At 46.9% G+C, this 20,665-nt stretch overlaps 1 protein-coding gene across 1 annotated transcript in view; it reads left to right on the top strand.

Annotated features, from left to right (window-relative positions):
* The window catches only part of SLCO3A1 (solute carrier organic anion transporter family, member 3A1), a gene marked incomplete at its 5' end in the record, with an annotated part of 111,012 nt that overhangs the window by 67,826 nt on the left and 22,521 nt on the right, over positions 1-20,665 (top strand). Inside the window, 2 exons of the mRNA XM_009876581.1 lie at positions 16,333-16,431; positions 19,411-19,674. Coding sequence (XP_009874883.1) covers positions 16,333-16,431; positions 19,411-19,674 — 363 coding nt within the window. The remainder of the gene's footprint in view (positions 1-16,332; positions 16,432-19,410; positions 19,675-20,665) is intronic.

Here is a 20,665-nt window from a genome sequence, read left to right as displayed (position 1 = left end):
CCCTAAAAACCTGGGAATATCCTTGGGCACGTCCCTTAGCTTCTTGGTGCCTCAGCCCTCTGCCTTCTCTGGTTTAGTGAAAGAAATACCTGACGTGTGCGACAGGAGCAGTGATAGGAGTCTCTTCCCTTCAGCAAGAGAGAGTGCATGGCTTGACTCCACTGTGTCTGGAACCATCCTCATTTCTTTTTTGGGAAAAATAGGGGTGGAAAATAAGAGGATGGAGGAAATGAGAGGTTTTCTTTGGACTGGAAGACCTGTTTTCCTGCCAAGGCGAGCTTTTTAGATCCTACCAACCCACAGATGAACTTCTGCCTGTGCCCTGAGATCTCTCTGTGACACCGCATAATAAGCATCAACACTACCTATAAATACAGGCAGCATTTGTGGCCAGGCTGTTGTTACTTGACCTTTGGAGCTAGCACAGAGCTATTGCTGCTCTCCATGACCACATACTCATGCCAGTCATAAAAATTTTCTGTGTTTAAGACCCCTACTTTCTGTCAGGTATAAATAAGTCCATGAGAAGCCAGTGTAGCACCTGGGGGACGCAGTCCTGGACACCTGGACACCTGTGGAAACCCAGCGCTTTCAAGCCTGTCTTATTCCCTGGAGCCAGTTAGAGCACAAGAAGAAAATGAGGGCCTGATATTTGTCAGGTAGAAAAGACCCCAGATTTTTACAAGGCATTTTATTTCCGTTTCTGGCTATCGTTAGCGTTGGGTTTGCACATACCATATGAAAGCTGCTCAATCCCAGCTGATGTGGGAACAGTGGGGAGAAGGCTGGTGCAGTCTGAATATTCACAAAGGCAAGTACCATTGTACAAAATCTCTACGGTTTCAGACCTTTCAAATTTCTGTCTTTGTTGCTTACAGTATTTCCCTGTTCTCCTTTCAAGCCTACCTCTCCCTGAAGCCAGACCGGTAACATAACCAGAAGGGGTGGTTCTTGCAATGGGTTTCAACAGCCCATTAATAACTAATCAAGGCTGGAATCCTAGCAGGTGGTTAAAAAGGGCCTGTTGGTCATCGTTTTGAGCTCTGGCAGAAAGCCTGCCCTGGAAAATGTAATTACTATCCAAAAGAATACGACAACCTCTGCCAAAAATAATGAAAGTAGATCATCATCCAAAGCCACACCAGCTGAAACATGTGGCAGTTTGCGTGGGGCAGCCAAGCGAGGTCCTGCAGGGCTTGGTGCTCGCTGGAGCGGGGTAGGAGGCAGTGGCTGCCCTCCCTAGGAGGCGTTCAGTTTTCATGGGCTGGGTCTTTGTTCCTCTGCACGGGGAAAGACGTGGCAAAGTTTTAAATGTTCCACAGCAGAATGTTTTGACAACAAAACGTCTGAGAGATCAGGGGTCTTATTATCTCTTCATTTTTTGATATGGCTATGTGTCATGCTGTGTGAAAATTTATCACAGAAACGGGACAATGTTTTTTCAACCCCCCAAAGAACAACACGTTACAATTTAAGATTCTGAGGAGAATTTTCAACATCCTGTCCTTTTTTACCCCCTCCCAAAAATGAAAATATGGATTATCAGCCATGGTCTCATAAAGCCTCCTGACCTGATCCGCTGCATTTCTCCGGTGGCACACTAGTCCATCAAAGGCTTTCTGACCAATTTCACTTACCAGGACTTTTCAATAAAGATAAACCTTATGAAATGATAATATATAAAGCAGACAGCTTTATTTGCTGGTTTGGAAATTGCTGTTTCCAGCCTCCTGTCACATGCTTTGTAGAATTCCTCTCTCTAGCAGTTCTTTCAGCTGGATTATTTTAAAAGTATGAGTATCTTAACTTGGATTGCGTTGCAGGACTGGGCTTGGAAATGCCAGCACTGGCAGTTTGCCTGGCTGGACTTTCATTATATGAGTGGTAACAAGCTCTGTAAACCTCTTAATCAAGCTTGGGTCCAGTCAGAATAGTTTGCTTGTCTGAAACTGGTTTTGTATTCTGAGTGCTTACCTATGCAGTCTTACGGGGTTAACTTCTTCCAGGAGTTGGTTGCTGGAAGCAGGGTAATAAACAGTCAGAGAAATAAGAATGTCCCCATAAATTCATTAATAGAGTCATGTTAGAGAGGGCCAGGAGCCACTGAGTGGCGGTACCACAGTGACTTTAGGAATACTACTCTGAGACATTTACAGTTACTTGGTTGGCTGTGACCTGTTTTTTGTCTAACCAATATGAAGGGATGCTTACAAAGAAAAGCAGCTTGAAGCCAAAGGTTTGGGAATTAAGGGGCTCTTAGTAATTTATAAATTAGTTTGTTGGTTTTTTCAAAAAAAACCAAACCAACCAACAAAAACCCCAAGCAAACCTGCACCTCTCCCCTCTTGAAAACATAAAACCCCATCAAAAAGTAGGAAATCTAGAGCTGGACATCTCTGGACAAAGTAGAAATCGGGCATTTATCACTAAGCCGTTACTCTCGGGAGAGTGACCGTGCAGAGCCACACCAGCACCTGGAAGGTCCCTGAGCACCTGGGTGGAGGAGGAGCACAGGAACAATTTTGGAGATCGCGTTTCAGTAACAAGAGGATGTCATGCACCTCCCTGTGTTCATCCTACTTGGCCCACTAGGCTGGCTTCCCTCAGGAAACTAATCACCTTTAACTGGGCTATTTGGATGTGTTTGATTTTAATCGGGATATTCTGGTGCTTTTAATTGACTTCCCAACTTAAAAGGCAATCCCAGCTCTACTGTGGGAGGGAATTGCTGTCTTCTTCCAAAGCCTCCATCCTGTCCCTCTCCTGGAGGGCTGAAAAAGGACTTTGTTTTCGTCTTTCAGCTGTGGTTGTGGATGCTTAATTAAGGGAGATAAGCCCATAATGATAGCAGCAGCTGTTCTCTCCCCTGGGGAGTCAGAGATTCTTCAGGGACAGGGTCCTCCTTGGCACAAAGGAAAAATATTTTCATGAAAGGAGCACTGGAGAGGCTGGCAGCTCCCCATGGCTTCCTTTAAGAAACCTCAAGAAAACTGTCCGCATGGCCTGTGGGTGGCAGGCTGGGTACTAGGGACGAAATGCTGAATATCAGGAACATCGTCCTCTGGATCCAGCCTTCAGCGTTTGTCCTGGTAATGCAACCAACTGCTAGAAATCGTGTTGGAAGTAATCTTAGTTTGGGGGATTATCCTGCATCCAGCGAGCTCCCCCACCCCCCAGAACAGGCTGGCATCTGGCAGCTCTCAGAATTCACCACATGGGGTGAGCAAGGCAGGTGTTTGGAGGAGGTCGGCAGACAGGGCCACTCCCATTGTCTGCTCCAAGATGTTTAGTGGTAAGAGTGCTGTCCCACCCATTGATAGTGTGTGTTAGGACTTCCCAGATTTTTCTTGCTCCCAAGTTTGCGTGGAGCCAGGAAACGAAGGACATCCCGAGCCACAACCCCACATTGCCCATTGTGATCCCTGCAGATGGTGCAGGGACACCTCAGCGTGTTCTTACCATTATCCCAACGAGGCAGGTGGAGCTGTGACCTGGGCACGGCCAGGGCTGGGCAACCCCTGCACTCTCTCATAGAGAGGAGATGGATGGAAAAAGGCGTGAGGATCTGTCAAGCGACGGCTGCTCAGCAGTGAAAGTCTGGCAGGTCTCAGGCTAGCACCCTTAAATCTCTGGCCATCCTTCTTACAGAAGCAAACAGTGGATTTGATCCAAAGCCAGTTAAGATCAGCGCCAGAGTTCCCACAAACTTCAGTGAAATTTGGGTCAGTGCAAAGAATGACTATTGTCAAGAGCAAATACTTTTTTCTAATGGTTTGCAATACAAGGAAGCGAAACAACAACAGAAGTTTTGTTTTTAATTTCCTTTCCTTCCTGACGGCTCAGCCGTTACTAGACTAGATTAAATCTATTCTGCAGAGGAAAGCGCAGCACTTTCCTAAATGGTTGGTACAGATAACTGTTATCAGCGCTAGGTTCCCAGCAACTTGCCTGATTGCCAGGTGTCTCCTTGCTTCAGGAATTTAGAATGGGCTCACCCAGCACTGGTTGCCCGTGAGTCATCCTCCACCCTGCAACATTGACTCTACCTGAGCAGCAGCCAGGCAAAGGGAGATTTTCACAAAAGATGTGAAAACTGATCTTGCTAAAAGTGAGCTTTGCTAGTGGCTTTTGGGAGGGCAAGGGGTTGCCTGGACAATTCTTGGGGAAGCGTTACTTTTTGGCCACTCTGTTCTTCCTGCTTTCCTTCACAGAGGAGCAAACCATATATTACATTGCTCTTTAATTGTCCTGAGGCTTTTCCTCCTAGACTTTTAATTAAAAAAAAAAAAAAGGAAACAAAGGAGAAGATAAAAATTAAGAACAGCCAGTGTTCGCAGGAAGCCATTGACTGAGCTGGCAGCCCTGGAGCAAGTGCCATAGGGAGCAGTTGGAAGGTTTTCCTTGGCATAGAAATGCCTAAACAGCAGAAATAGGAACTTTCCACCTGTAGTTCAGAGAGATGGATTCTGTGGCAGATGCTGTGTTTGGGATGGAGAACGACGTGCGTGTGTGTGTGTGTGTAACAGCTTGGTCAGCTGGGAGGAGAGGGGACTTGGGGAGCTGCAGGCTGCTGAGGTATCCAGCATCATAGCAGACTGAATGAGTCTGTGTCCTCAGGCCTTGGAAAATACCTTCTCTGGCCAGCTTAGAGGGGAGGCTTGAAATCCCAGGTGCTGCCAGCAGAAGGAAGAACACTGCGTTAGAGTCATTAAAAGGGCTGGAAAGGCAACAACGGTCCTCTGCTGCTGTCACGAGAGAGTCGGGAAGGAGGAATGGGAAGTTTTGCAGGGAAGAGCCTTTCAAAGGGTGATGCTGGCATGGAGAAGGTCCAGTAGGAAAGGAACAGAGCTGAACTTTTCTTCCTGACTGCATCACTGCTTAGAAAAGCAGCAAGCTGTTTGTATTGACATAAAAAATAAGTTAGAAATGGAACTCGCCGTTTTCTCATTTAAGGTACGTGGGATGGAAAGGGATCCCCCCAAGGCTGAGGTTAAAGTGAGAGTGAGGCAGTCCTGGCAGCCTTATCCTCAAGCGAATGTGTTACGTCTGTGCTGAGCTTAGTGCACAGCTTAGAAAAATAAATAAAGAAAAGAGGAAGGTGGTGTTGCACCAGCCTCCAAATGGATAAATGCCAAAATTGACATTTTTCAGGCTCTGAGATTTGCACTGCATGTGTGAATAGCTCATTGTACTCTGTCGTATGATCTGTTGGGTTTTGGGTTTGGGGTTTTTTTTCACCCTTGTGTATTTTAGCATATAAGGAGGATGGGAGGTTCTGGCTGTTACAGAATTCAAGTGTTGGAGATAAAAACGTGCAGGATCCTCAAATGAAGCACATGTCTGTTTAAAAAAACCCGCAGGTTGTGCTCACAGGTGGGGTAGACAGCTTGCCCAAGCAGGGGAGAGTGGGATGGGAAGGATTTTGTGCAGTTACCTCATGTATCCCCGTGCTCCTCTGTGGAATCAAAACCACCCAGTGTTAAACAAGAAATCGGTCGGCAAACTCAGAGGAGGATTGCAGTTCTGTATGGAGGGAAAAGCGCCCTGGACGTGCGTTTCCATACTAACCTACTATTGGCACAATTCCTGGGAAATAACACAAGGAAATCTGGCTGCCTTTAGCTAAAGCGGCACGGCAGATTTGGTAAAGCAGGTGTTTGTGTTTAACGGCCGGGAGGAGATGAACACAGCTTGAAGGCATGCGACTTTAAACCTTTTCTAAAAGTGTTCTTGGCATTTGAGCATTTTTTTTTTCCCCTTCTTCCAGAGTCTCTTCAGTGGCTGCTTCCCAAGGTGATTAGCACGGAGATAATTTGCTTCAAAGGTGGAAATTGCTAGTTCGAGCCTGCGGCTGTGGCTGGCGTATTTGCACCGTTATGCTGAAGCTGTGGAATCCGTGTCTTTTGGGCTCGTGGGTGAGGGTGCACAGAGCCCTGTCCTGGATTTGCACACTATAGTTAGGTGCATTCTTACACCTGCTTCTTAAACTTGAGTTGGCTTCTTCTAATGTGATAACAAGCAAATTTCAGGGATGAGAATGTGAACCAGCAGAGTAGGTGAGGCAAGTGTCTTGTCCTTATGTTTCAGAGATTGCTCAGCATCAGCTTTTTGCAATACATTTGACTGGACAGGGCATGGGTTTGAGTGGTTTTTTGTTTGTTTGCTTGTTTGCTTTTTGGAGAAAACAAGGGAAACCTGGACTATTAAGCTCTTTTTCAAGAGTTTGCCTAACCCACATGGAGTCTCTAATTTCTTGCAATGCATGTCCTTTGGACAAACTACCTGTAAATCCCTTGGAAGAAACGATGTGTCGTTTATTAGCATTAAGCAATATGTATACCTTCAAGGATGCTGCTTTATGAATAACCATCATGAACAAAAGCATTTTGGCTGAGGGGAATGGTGCAGGGAGATCTATTAAATCACCACGCCTGACCGGGATGATTGCACAGAGTGATGGATTCTGCAGGTTGTTTATATGTAGAGTGTATGTAAATATTAGGAGATGAGGCGTCAGAGTGATTGCAGCTTAAGCAGGAAAACACTGCTACAACAATACCACTGCGTTCCTAATCCTCCGTGAGTGTTCACTGCTTTAGTTAAATATGCAGAGACTGATGGAGATTGCTGGTGGATTAGCGTCTCCTACGACTGGTGCCAGGGATTGATTAGCATAAGCAAATTTCTTCTCCAGCTTCCCATCAGTAAGGAGAGCAATGCAGCGAGCTGTCCCTCGCTGCCAGGAGGGGTACTGGGATGCTGCGGAGGGAAAACTGGGCTGGGGAACAGTTTGGTCCCAGTGTCAGCCAGTGGTACCAAAGAAATCCCAAGACTTTTGCAGAGGGAACATCCTGGTAGTTTACCTTGCCCAGGTCGCAGTTCAGCTACTTTAATTTTCTGCTTTGCTTGCAAATGCAATTTTTGAAGATTGTGGAGCTTTTGTCACTATGTGATTTGTTTCTCTGCAATCTTTGTTGGTGATACTATTTCAGCAGCTGGGCAAAGCAGTGACCCAAAGACCGATACAAAGAGGTCTCTGGGCTGATTTTTGGTTGTTTTTTTGCTTGGGTTTTCTTTGTTTCTGTACTTACCAGAATGAGGACACGGGGCAGCTAACGGGTGTGGGTTTGGGCTGTCAGAAGGGCACCAAGTCATTATAAAGAATTTGGGACTGGATGCTGAGCTTGTGCTCCTAATGCAAAAGTCCGATCGCTTTTCGTGCCACTCTGCAAACATTATGTGTGTGCATCGTGATCCCCTGGGATCTGTCAGTTGTTGGTATAACGTTGATCCTTTCAAGTGTATCCCTGATAGTGCTGGGGACAGGGATTTGCTGATAAAACAAAGGCTTGGTAATAATTGAAAATGCAGGGTAATTCACCAGGCACAAATGTCTGCTTAGAGGGATCAGATTTCATCTCAAAGTCAGCAGACATTTCCTTGGAGAAATCCTGAATTCTGATAGAAATCAATATTTAAAGGGATACTGGTAGTCTGAGGAGAAACCTCCATGTATTGTACCTTCAAGTCCTAGCAACTTCTTCAGGAATTAACATACGAGCACTGATTATAGGCCAGAATAAAGAACTGTGCTGTGAAGAAGTTAAGTCTTTTCCAGCAGGCAGGAGGGAGGCCACCTCCATGAGCTCTCTGAAGCCCTGGAAGTATCACATTAGAAGTTTCTTGTATCTGTAGCATGGGTGTGCTTTTTCCTGCCTTTAGATAAGTAAATGAAACCCCCAAACCAGTTATAGATACATCCCATTAAGTCTTATTAAGCACAGAGATAAGTCGTTCTGCAGCATTCCTGTACAGCAGTGAATAGATTGCATTAAAAAAATAAATCTTCGTGAAGCAGGACCTGATTTTACAGGCTGCGGAAAGTGATTTGGTAAATTGACGGAAAGGTTTTATAGGAAAAGAGGGGAAGAAGCTGACAGGAGCTGTCCAAGACTGCCTGATTTCAAAGTAGGTAGTTTATTACTCTGGCTAAAGGCAGAGTGTTCAAATACTGAGTGGGATTCCCATCACAAGTGGTCCCATGGAAATGGAAGAAGTCAAATTCCATCCAACACCTCTGCTTTGCAGGCTTGCTGCTTGCTGGAGCTCCTTCACTGGCCAAAAGCAGCTGTGGGTCTGACAGAGAGAAATTGGATGTCTCAGGGCGGCGCTGTTCTTTTTCCAGGTGTTGTATTGCTCACACAAACGCAGGTGGTGAGCTGTTACAGTGGAATCAATGAGAAATGCTCAGAACCAAAGTTTGGATATTTGTTCTAATAAATTTTGTGCCTCTAGTTACTAAAGCACTGCATAATACCTTGCATATTGCAGTACTTCGCAAGGCGGGACTAGCCTTTGTTAATAGGTGGAAAAATGATGAGATACAGCAAATGGTCCTTGGGAGGGTCATGGCTGAGCAGGGAATTCAGTCTCTTGCTACCTCGGGAGTGCCAGGACACCTTTCCCAATCTCTGGCGTCACTTGAGCAACGTAAATCTTAGGGGTCTACTGTTTTTGAGCTCCTGAAGGCAAAACTAGTAAGTGTGGTGTGCTACTGTACAGATGGGAGAAACTCCCCAACTTCTTCCCTCTTCCCCACATCATCTCATACCAACAGAGGGCTGGAACCGCTTTGATCCCCATCAAAACAAAGACTAAACATTAAAGTGAATTATCCCGAAGTTGCTCCTTGTTAATCGACAGCTGTAGGCACTTGGAAACATCTGTTGGGATTGTCTGAATATTCCCTTCGCTTCAGTGGTTGCACCGAGGAAGCAGGGCAAAGCAAAACACGCCGTCGGTCCAACGCTACTTATTCAAGTTTCCTACGGCTGATCACAGCGGCGCAAATAAGCAGGAGCGATAAGGGAGCGGGAGGTGGTGATGGGCAGCTGGTTGTGTAGACGAGGAGTCAAGTGGCAGGAAAAATGATATCTTTCCATGGTAAAAGAGGAAAGCTGTTTCCAGGAAAGCTGGGAAGGAGAGATGGGGGTGCTGAGCGTTGTTGCTGGGCTCTGTGGGGCTGCAGACATCCCTGTGTGGGAACGGGACAGCTCGTGGGCACGCTGTCTCCAGGGAGGATGGGCAGCACTGAGGGACTCGGTCAGGTTTTGCCACAGGAAAGAGGCCATCTGGCTAGGAAACAGCGTTCCTTTACCCTTACTGTGTACTTTTAAGATTTGTCTGCTGATAAAAATCAGAGAATACCCACTGAAGTGATGGGCTCTGCCCAGGAGAGGTGAGTGCAGAAGCTTTTATCCCAAGCCCTCGAGGGCCAGCACCTTATGTGCAGGAGAATACAGCATCCCCAGTCAGTACCAGTATCCCCAGTCAGTACCAGTATGCCTTTGATTCCTGCAGGCTGTGCTGGGATGCTGTCTCTTTAAGGGCAAGTCACAGAGCACACAAATTACAGTATTCCAATAATCCCTTCACATTGGCCTGCCCCCATCTTCCACGCAGCAGGAAATGTGGGACAAGCAGGGTTTTGAGATTATCTCGTGCTTTGCAAAGCCAGTTCCCTTTGTGCTTTTAGAAAAAGCTTGCTCCTGCAGCAGGCAGGGGGCTGGGGATGCTGTCCCGTGCCATGGCAACACGTCTGTGTGCTCTGCCCTCCTCTGCGTACCCCACAGGTACATTTTTTGACTATCGCTGGACCGCTTGGTTGCTGTTGTACTTGACAGAGATCACATTTTGCTCCCCAATCCTTTCTTTCAAGGAGATGTAGTTACGTGGTGCAGTGACAACACTAACTTTGTGGTGGAGAGTTCCCTACATCTTCCAAACAGATCAGATTTTTGCCCACCAAAGCTGTCCCTTGGGGTTGTGCAGGAGAGAACAGGCATTGCTTTGGCCATGTGCTTTGCTGGAGGTGTGCTGCTCCTTAGGGGCTCAGTGCACAACCTCCTACACTCTTAATTTCATGGAAATGTCAAGGCAGGAGCAGTCTGGTTCAAGGGGACCATAAGCCCCACAGATGTCAGTGACATCTCCCTAACTGAATAAAACGAGATCCTCCACACACGAGCAGTTTGCCCGTGGTTGTGAAGCTCTGTAACTCACTGCTGATGGTCCATGTGCAACTGCTTCACAGCTAAGACCAGTGAAGATGCTTTAGGCATCCAGGGCCTGGTTTTATGCATCCATTTGGAAGTGCCACTGCTTTGCCAGAGTTTCAAGTCATATTGTAGAGGTTATTTAACTCCTGGTGCTCAAGTTCAACTTCCTGCAAACCCTGGAGGAATAGACAGTCTGTGCGTGTGCACCTTGGACTGAGCCGTTACTGCAGGGGTGACCCAGGTTGCTGTGGAAATAGCAAACAGTATTTTTCAGAAGTGTCTGGATGACTCAAACTTCAAATGGCATTGCAAGTCCCTGGAGGCTATTCTCATAGTGCCTTACAGGGCTTTGTTGGCAGAGGGTTGCTTTGCACGGGGACTTCGTATCTATCTAAACTTTTCCGAAGTGCATCATAACCAAATCTTCCTCATCATCAATAAATCTTTGCTTTGGGAACAGTTGGAGCATGACTTCTCTCGCTGATGCTGGCTCCTGGGATTGGAAGAAGCGAGTGGGTAGGGGCCATGGGGACTGTAATCCAGCTCCGTACCCAGCTCAGTCCCACAGCTGGCAACACTGGGGAAACATCGACGTTTCTCCGTGTAACTTCCCATCCTTTTTTCTCTCCCTCAGCTCTCCAAAGTCAGCGCATCTCAATCGCATCTCAGTCTGCTGCTTGGTAAGGTCAGGCAGGTTGGTAACCGTTGGGTTCTGGGTGTGCTTGCACTGGGGACTGGAGCTCAAGGTAAGCTCCAAGCCAGCTAGCACAAATATGAACAGCAGTTCAGTCCTGGCAGCAGGGTGCTCACGTTGAGCTGCAAGATGGGTCTGCAGTGCTGGGTGGATTCCTGGGTACCAAACTGAGATAGTCACCCACTCGTGTATCTCCAGAAACTGGACTTTAAGTTGAACGTTAGGACATGTGGTACCCAATGCACAGAGCAAAAGGATGAAGGAGGTTGCCATGCTGGTAATCTGGAAGTGACACTGAGTCTTGGCTAGGAGATTGGATGTTTGGACCAGTTTGATATCAAGGCAGGCAAGGACAAAAACTTTCAATATCTTTGGGGATAAATTCTTGGTTTAGCACCTTCTCCTGTGTTCCTGGCCCAGTTCCTTTGAAGCCAAAGATCTTGATTCATGTATGTTCCTGAAGGCCTTAATTTGTACCTAAACGTTGTGAAGAGTAAGTCAGAAATATGTATCCTGCTGTTATACATTGTTGCATAGGCTATTATTGGGCAAAATAAATGGCAGATGCTGGTAGTGCTTTGTATTGGGACTTTGGAGGAACGTGAGATAGGACACAATGACACTTTAACGTGACTTTTTCACTTCCTTGTTTCTCCACATTATAGATTACTTGTGACATTCCTACCACTATTCAATAAATCCCCTTACAAAATACAGTGGTTCCTTTATAAAGCAACACAAAATCCAGGTTCCTGGCCATTTTTGCTTCAGGGTTTCACGTAAAGAACTGAAGCCTGTAGGCAAAAGAGAACAGATATAGGAAACACTGTGTTGGAAGGGAATTGGGAAATAGAAATCTGGGTGTGATGGGAAACGTGTGGCTACGGTCAGAAGAATGGCTCCTGCCCTGATAGCCCTGCGTGCAGTCCCACCATGGGAAACGCTGCTCTTCCTCCTCCTGTCTCACCTACCCACCTCATCTTTGCCGAGCACTTGTTGGCAGCTCTCCAAAATTTCCGTGTATTCTCAGCTCAGGCTTTGAAGCAAAGCGACTGGGTCTCCTTTAGCCAGGAGGGTTTCTGTTGGGAGTTACTGTCCCCAGGTAATTTGTTAGAGTTGATGCTTCGTTTATTGTGTTCCAGAATCCAGTTGCTGCTGGAAAGCAACTTGGATCGCCAAGGGACAGATCTTTGTTACTGAGATATTGACATCCTTTATCCCTGTCTTTGCAACTTGGGTTTTGTGCACTTCACATGACTGACTGAGCATCTCTCTGCCACAGTCTTTTCACAGATGTCGTGGCACCTGCTGCTGCTCCTTCTCTTTACTCTGATGGAAAACTGCATTATCAGTCCTGGGCCTTGCTGGTAATAAAGTCCCATCACAAAATGTCAGACCTAATGCTCCCCTCTGTTCCAGTTCTTTCTTCAGCCCTTGGAAAATGTCTGTTAGTTCACAGGACAAAGAAGGATTTGGCAAACTGTTCCATTTGAAAAGATGGGAAGGAAAATATTTGATTTCTCAGTCCAGTCTGAGTTGATTTTTTTTCCTGCCTTTTCGGGAGACTGGGAGATTCGTGAAGAGGACAGAGCAGGAAAGCTGAAAATGGTTATCTGTTTTCAAAAGGAAATGTAATTGCGTTTTAAAAAAGGCTGAACTGAAACGCAGTATTTGTGAGTTATCAGACAAAGTGTTTTGAGTTGTCCCAAAGCAGGATTGTGGTTTTTTTAATTTGAATCTCTTTGAGTATTTCTAAGAGTTGCCATAATTTTGTAAGAATTAAAAAAATGTTAATTCTAAGATTAAAAATAAAACTACCACCAAACTGCACAAAGGAGAAACTTTTTCCATGCTAGTTTCCACTGGTTTGTGTAGGGCCAGTGACACTGGGGACATGCCCTACTCCTCCTCAGGGTGATCTAAGAGTTAGAGGGAAACATGGGAAAAGATCTCACAAATGATGTTAAAGCTAGGCACAAGCTTAACTTTATCCTTAGCAGCAACCCCGGGACTGGGAAAAGGGGTTTTGCTGGACCTCCTTCTCTTCTAAGCAGCAGCTTCATGGTCGCATGACCAGGTGGATGATGTGGGAAGAGTTTTCCTAATAACAGTGGCGACTAGCAGTCATGCAGAATTTCTCAAAAGAGGAAGGACGTCTTAGCTAATTCTAGCTTGCCTGATTTCCTTTTGAGGTCTCAATGTCACATAAACGTTGAACCACAAGCACTATCTCAATCGCCTAATAGCCTAATTCTTGTACCCGGTGGTGTGCTCCGTTGATCCTTGAGCATGGTCTGGCTCTGTACAGGCCCTAGACTGTCCATCGTGACAGTCTGTGCCTTGGGCTTTTCCCAAACCTGCTTGATTTGTGAGATAAAAGTGTAAATAAACTATTACTGCAACGGCAGGATTTTGTTGGAGTCTTGAAAAAAGATAACAAAAAGGGCGTGGGGTGAACCAGTTGTTTTCTTGACTTTATGACAAGTATAGAAAATGTAAAAACACAATTAACACGAGGGGGGTTTAAGCTAGCCTAGAGGTGAATAATAATTTCTTATTGCAAGATCTGAGATACTTGTTTCCCTGCTCAGTGGCTGCCCTATCCAACATTGCCCTCTAGCGAGGATGTTGCAGAGCAAATAACGCTTTCCAGCTCGCAGCTGCGAGCCTGTGAAAAGTGGTGGTGTAACAGCTGAGGCCAGGGCTTTTTTCTGAAGTGGTGGTTTGCCCTGAGGTGCGAATAGTGTGAGGAAGGGCCGCATTCACCTGCTGCAGGTGCCGGTGCGTGTGTCTGCTCTGGCTGCAGCTTTCCTGATGTTTGCGGGTTTTGGGGTTCACTGCCTCTGCAAGCATCTCCCTGCTGCTGCTGGGTTACTACTCAAAAGTCCCTACTCCCTTCTGCTTCCCTGTGGGTTATTTTGTGAAGGGTGATCTTCTTCCACGTTTTTTATCTTGCCTTTTGCTCCATGAAACACGCTTCAGTTCTGTGGTTTTGCCTGTATCCACACAGTCTGACAACCTTGCCTGTGGTTCAGAGATCATCACGGGACAAACTTCTGTCCCCCTTGAACCCAAGACTGGTATCTCCAAAGGTGTTGCCTAGAGGGTTAGAATTGGTTCTTGTCCTTCAGCCTCCTTCACCCCATGAGTCGGCACCAGTGGCAAATGATGGTTTTGGTGCAGTTCTCCAGAGCTGTTAAACTTGCAGAACATCATCAACTAGCAAAACTGAACCAGTTTAAGAAGAATTTGTTCCAACTTCTATTGTTTCCTGCATGCAAGCAGGCAAAGGGCACAGCCTGACTGCCCACGGGGAGACAGGTGGGTGAGCGCAGCGCCCTGCTGTCAGTGCGGCGGGACCCCCAGGGACATGAGCAGGTTTGGGGAGCTGGGGTGGGCTGCACACCCAGCCTGCCCCAGATGGCACTTCTTGAATCAATGACAAACACTAATGCCATCTAGCGACCAAAAAAAATTACGATCTTCAAATTTAACAAACGCCACGGGAAGTTTTTTAGGCCCCAGAGTGGGGCAATTGGGGCTTGGAAGGTGGAAGATGGTGCTGGGAAAAGAAATCCCTTTTCCTTGCTCTCCTGACTTGTCTCTTCCCTCATTTTAAATCCCACAAAGTGCTTCTGCAGGTAACCAGGGATTGGGATCTCCCGTGTGAGGCTTTGTGAATCTCTGGGGGCGCGAGGTGCGGGCTCCCTGAGCAGCAATGGTGTTTGGGGAGCACGACTTGCCGGACTCGCTGCTGGATGGTGGCACGAACACCCAGTGCCCGGGGACGGGAGATGGATTGCTTCACCACCGACGTGGACAGCATGGGCAGAGACCCTGGGGACTAATTTAAGCTGGCAGCGTGGGTTGTGACATGGGGCCATTGTTAGGGCTTCGAGCACAGCTGAGATGGGGCAAGGAATGGCAGCTTCTGCCACGGTCCTGACAGCAGTGACTCGTTACTGTGGCTCACACGACCTGACACTTTTTTTTTCCTCCCACCGCCTTTGTTTCTTCTTCTTGCTTCCATAGGTGATAGCCGTGAAGGCATTAACACGCTGGGTTTCTGTGCTGGAGGCTGGTGGGAGATGCTGTTGCTTTGTACCTAGTTATTAGTCCAGCCAAGTCATAGTGCCACAAACTTGGAGAAATTATTTTGCATTCTACATTTTAAAAATTGAGGTGAAGTTATTTCTGCCCATACCAGCTTACTCTGCTTGACCAAGCCCTCAGCAGCAGCTGCAGTTTGCCTTGCATGGGGCTGGTGGTCTCCTGGGAATATTTTGCAGCGCTGATCTTTTCTCCAGCTCCTGAGAAAAACAGAGAGAGGCAACTTGGGAATTAAAAGTTTCCAGTTAAGAAACTCGAGGGCTGAGATAACCATGATGAAATGCATTACAAATCCACCGAGATGCCAGGCGGCACCCCTGGAGAGATTTGGAGAGAGACACGGGATGTACCCCACTGCTGAAGGAGAGCAAGCAAAGCACCCAGATGGGAATAAGCTCCTTTGTGGGCTATTTTTGAAGTGCAGCAACACCAAGACTGGTGCCAGCACAGGCTGGCACATCGCTGGCTGAGGGTGCTGAAGAACTGCCCCCCGCACTGGGCACACGGGTCCATCAGCAATGCTGTGCCCCAGAGAGAAAAAGCAGGCACTTGCTCTGCTTTGTGCTCCTCAGGCTTGCCCCTCCTTCCTTCAGAAAGCCATTTACAAGGGTCCTTAGGGAGGTTTTTTTTTTATTTTTCTGTCCCAAATGTGAAGGCACCAAATATGTTCCTATTGTCTAATTTACCAATGTTTTGTGTTGTCTTTTCTGCTTCTTTTTCTGGATTATCCTTGTGTTTTCCTGCCTTTCTGCCCTGGATAATTGAGAGTTGGCGGTGTGCCTGTAGCATTCCTGTTTCAGGGCCAAAATGAGAGTGAGAATAAATGCTTCTAAATATTGTAGCGAAGCAAATAAGTAATTTGTTCACAACAGCTCTTCACCTGGCACAACACTGGCAATTTTGTGCAGGTTTTGCAGGAGCAGTGAGCAGTTGTGAGAGGCTGGAAGAGCCACATGCTTTGGGGAATACTTGCCACAAGAGTATGATGGGGAGAAGGGCTTCACAGACTTGAGAGTGCTCCTACTTCTGTAAAAGGACTTTACCCAGCAGTCTGAAATTTGCTGCCCCTAAACTCTGAAAAGCTCTCTGTCTACGAGGAATTTATCTGGAGATGGCAAAGGTAAAGACTTCCCAGTGGGGGAAAGGCAGGTCTGCTTCACCTTCTGCTTTTGAGTAAGACATCTTTTAGAGCAGCCAGCCAACAAAAACACAGTATACATCCATACTGCCTTCTCAGCTTGATAGAAATCCTTCAGTATTGTCACAGCTCCATCTATTCTTTTTCCTGAAGACATATGGAAAAGCACAAAGCATTTAGGGTGCTCTTTTGCCTGAAGCGTTCGATACAGAGACATATCTCTATTTATTTGGCATCAGTACGGCAATAGCATCTTGCAGGAGACAAGCAGAATAACTTGCAATGAATAACCTGAGCCCAGTACTAATTTTCTTTTTTCTCTCTCCTTGTAGGGATCCTGTTTACGATGCTGGTATTTGGACCAGCCTGTGGATTTATCTTGGGCTCCTTCTGTACCAAAATCTATGTGGATGCTGTCTTCATTGACACAAGTAAGGAGAACTGGGTTTGATTTCAGATCAAATATGCTAATGTTGTACCAGCGGGACAAAAATGTTGATGCTTAGAAGCAGGAAACTGCCTCTCATTCCATCCTGAGTGTCTGTTGCATGTATGGGTGTCACTTTTAGAAGGGTTTTATGACTGGGATTCAAAAGTTTTCAACTCTATCCCTGTAGATAACAGTTTTGTAGTAGCTAAAATTCGTTCCCTTTTATGGGGCATTTATGAGTTTCAACCCAAATGTTAGAGGACATAGAATATCACTGTGACAGGGCAGCCCAGCTGGCCCTGAGGCATAGTCTTGCCAAGGAGCTGTGCCCAGAGCATGGGTTGAAATCTGGAGAGTTGCTGTGCCCAGGACCTGGGAGGGCTGTCGGGCTCCCTGATGGAGGCACACTAGTAAGACCTATGCCCAGCAGCTTCTGCAAATGACCCTATTTGGATGGACAGGGTCAGTCCAGCAGCATTATTGATCCTCCCTGAACTAGTGCTAATTATTGCTCACCTTGTCTTTGCGCTTAGGTTAAAGCAATTTGTTTGCAAAATGCAGTTTTGGTCACTAAGAAAAACATGGGGAAATTGCGTTTTTATTGCTACCTGCACTACGCGGTCTTTGCCATTAGAGGGCAATGTGAAACAGGCTGTTCTCTGCTGCTCCCTAAGCCCTTTGGTTCAGGCCTGACGCCTCCTGCTTTTCCCTCAGTTGTTCAGCTGATTTTTCCACAGTTCTCAGCTCTGTCTGGTCCCGCAGGCTCTTATCCTGCCGCAGGGTTATTTTCCCATTCCAGTTCTATGGTGTTGCAAATTCATCCATAGCGTGAGTTAGGATGGAGTTGGACCTTGCAAGACTCGAAACAGAATTGTGCAGACCTGGAAAAGTTCTACTGCCTTTTCTTGGTCTTGCATGCACATGGGAGCTGAAGAAACCTAAATAATGAGCAGGAAAGTGCTATCTTTTTTTATAGTTGAGGCTTTTATCTGCACGTTGGTCACACATCACATGGTTCCTTTTCGTTCCTTGGCTTTAGCAAAGATATGGCAAAGAAGTGCTGGGTCCTGGAGGCAGAGGAGCTTGTTTGAACTCAGTTAGATATTTGACCACTAAGAATGATTTACTCTAAAATATGAATGTGCAGAAGAAGATATTTCTTCTCCCAGTAGGTGAAGCTATGGAACTTCTTACTCTAGGGTATTAAAAGTCTACAAGTGGATTAAAAAACAGTTGGATGAGTTTATAGAAGAAAAACTGAAATGTCAGCACTTCTAGTTTAGGAAGACTTGAGCCACAAGTCACAAGAATAATATCATGTATATGTTGACTTTATTCTTGTGGGCTTTCTGGGCATCTGCAGCTGGTTACCATCAGAGGCAAGATGCAGGCCTAGCTAAAAAAGTTGATTTGATGCTATCTGGCCATTTTTAGCGTAAGACGTTTCTTTGAATTTACAGCTCAAAAAGTGCCAGACAAATACGGAACCACAGAGGGGAATGGTGGAGTGTTATCACTGAGAAGCCTGGAGGGTCCATGGCTCAGCAGGTCACAGAGAGGTTACAGCACTTTCCAGCTGCAGGTCCAGCTGGCTTTGGCCATAGTCCATCACTGTCATGTGAAGGCTGGGGCACACGTGGCCTCTGTCTATTTTTATATGGGAAAGTGTTCCCAGGTTGCAGCTGGCTCTGCCTTGCAGCTCCGGGCAGCACAAGGAACCTGAGCTCCAGAGCCCTGTCCCGCTCCCTGTTTTGGGCAGGAGATGTGGGATGCCAGGGCACTCTGCTGCCCTCTATACAGGACCTGTTTTAGGAAGGAATTGTGAAGAAGACTGTGATTTACGTGGCTTTTTACGTGGCTGTGTTCCCAAGAACCTGAAAAAAATGCACTTCAGGCAGGAGCAAATAGCAGAAAAATCCAATCCCACTAAACCACTGTTTTTCAAACTTTTATATATGAGAGCTGCATGTTATTTTCCCTAAGGAGAAAAGAGTTTCCTTCCCTCTCTGCTTGAGACACAACTTGATTGCCTCACTTGAGACAGATTTTTCAGAGTGACAGTAACCAGACAGACATCATGAGCGGAGGAGCTTGTTCCAGCCACGCGGAGCCGGGTCTCTCTCGGGAGTCGGCTCCGGTCGGTGGGCACCCTCCACTGGCTTGCTGAGCGGCTGTGGCAGTCAGACAGCTGTTAGGAACACAGTTTCTTCTCTCCTACCACTTATTTTTAATCCCCCAAACTGACTCCAGAGCCTTCTTTTTCCTTATCTCTGTTGAGTGATGGCCTCCGTAAAACTCTTATCTTTTGCATTGCTTTCTTCATCTTCTGGTGATTTCTCTACATTTCTGAGCCCATTTGATGCAGTGGGTGGGTTTCTTTTCCAATATCTAGGAGTGCTTCACCCTCCACACTGTCACAGGTGCCCATAAAGCCCAAATGCCCATCTCTCCTTTGCTGAAAAGGGCTGTGAATTCAAAGCAGGGAGAGCACTGACCTTCTGGAAATAAAGAGTGAGCCAGGATGGAGATGCAATGTCCTTGTCTGTGCTGCTGCTTCTCCATGCAGGTCTTTGTGCCAGCAGATATGTCAGCTCTGCGTGCACCTTTGACACTCTGGGACAGTGATGTCCAAAACGTTGATGCCAGCACAGGGGACACTGACTGGTATATGGCAGCTTCTTAGAACTGGCAGAGCCAAAGACACTGGGGAAAAGCTCTGATTTTAGGGTGTTGCAGAAGCTGGATGGACAAGGTGATGGGTTGCTTGTCCTAAGGACGTCTTGGACGTGGAGGTCATTCTGCACCCATGGCTCCCACAGTACGGGTGTGGGATGCACTGTGGGTCCTTGCCTTGTGTCTGGGAGCCCCTCACCAGCCAACAAAGCCCCCCACAACCATCTTCCAGCCTAGAGGATCATTAACGCTGTTGTCTTCCCCTCCCCATGGCCAAGCCATTTGACGTGTGTGTGTGCCCTTGCAGGTAAGCTGGACATAACCCCAGACGACCCTCGGTGGATTGGTGCGTGGTGGGGAGGCTTCCTGCTGTGTGGTGCCTTACTCTTCTTCTCGTCCCTGCCGATGTTCGGGTTCCCGCAGTCGTTGCCCCCGCGGCCGGAGCACGCCGGGGAGAGCGAGCAGGCCATGCTCCCCGACAGGGACTACGAGAGACCCAAGCCAAGCAACGGGGTCCTGCGGCACGCGCTGGACGGGGAGAGCAGCACGACCTGCTTCCAGCAGCTCCGAGGTGAGGCACTGGCTCTCGTTACGTTTTCTGTGAGAGTCGGCAAGAGCTTAACAGCTGGTCGAATTTATAATTGGTCTCTGGTTTGGGCTATCTACTTCTACCCACAAAAAACCCTCCAAAAAACTCAGTATCCTGAAATTTGGGTCACTAGCTTCTGATTATCTCTGCCATTGTCCTCATTTTAAAGAGAGACTTTGTTCCACTTGAAATGTTTAGGGTTTTTTTTTAAAACACAAAGCCTCGGAAACACACAATAGTCCTGTAGAGCTGCTAAAAAAAAATACGAAGGGGAACACAATTACCAGAGCAATTTGGTAACTTCTCGCTAGGCTACTGTCCTGCTCCCCTCTGCCTCCCAAAACAGGGAACAAGTCAGCAAGGGTGCTTAAAAGAAATAGGGAGCTTCTGGCACGTAGGCTGCAGCTTGGTGCAATCCCAGATACAAAGCAACGAGTGCTGGGCACCACCACAGCTCTTAAACTGGGATGAGGAAAATACCAGCCCAGAATAGCAGCGAAGTGGCAGGGCATGGCTTGTAGCAAATTAAAGTTGAAAACCCCACGTCACATCCTGCAGCGATGGAAAAGGACCCAGCTCCCAGGTCAGCTAAGGATTCAGCATTTTGTGGGAGAGTGTGGGCAGATATCCTTTCTGTAGGCTGCACTGGAAAATCCTTCATCCGAAAGGGTGGTTCTGTAGCACTGATGGTTGCTTCCCACTCTCTGTCACCATAGCAGAACGGGTTTCATTACTGCCTAATGCGTTCAGATAAATGAGGACAAAAATCTCTTACTCCCTGTGCAGTCACCTTAATTGGGAGTTGAACGAGGTGTGGGTTAGAAGGAAAAAGAGGCTTTGGGGAAAAAAGTGTTTTCTTAAATAGAAAAATGCCTTGAATAGTTGATGTGGTTGTTCATTAAGGGAAGGTCAAAGATGTGAAATTTTGATTTGATGAGAACATTCAAAGGAAAGGTAAAAGGATAAATTGTTT

Source organism: Apaloderma vittatum, unplaced genomic scaffold (genome assembly GCF_000703405.1).
Source record: "Apaloderma vittatum isolate BGI_N311 unplaced genomic scaffold, ASM70340v1 scaffold41419, whole genome shotgun sequence".
In the NCBI taxonomy this organism is placed as follows: Eukaryota; Metazoa; Chordata; class Aves; order Trogoniformes; family Trogonidae; genus Apaloderma; species Apaloderma vittatum.
This window is presented reverse-complemented; position numbering and strand designations above follow the sequence as displayed.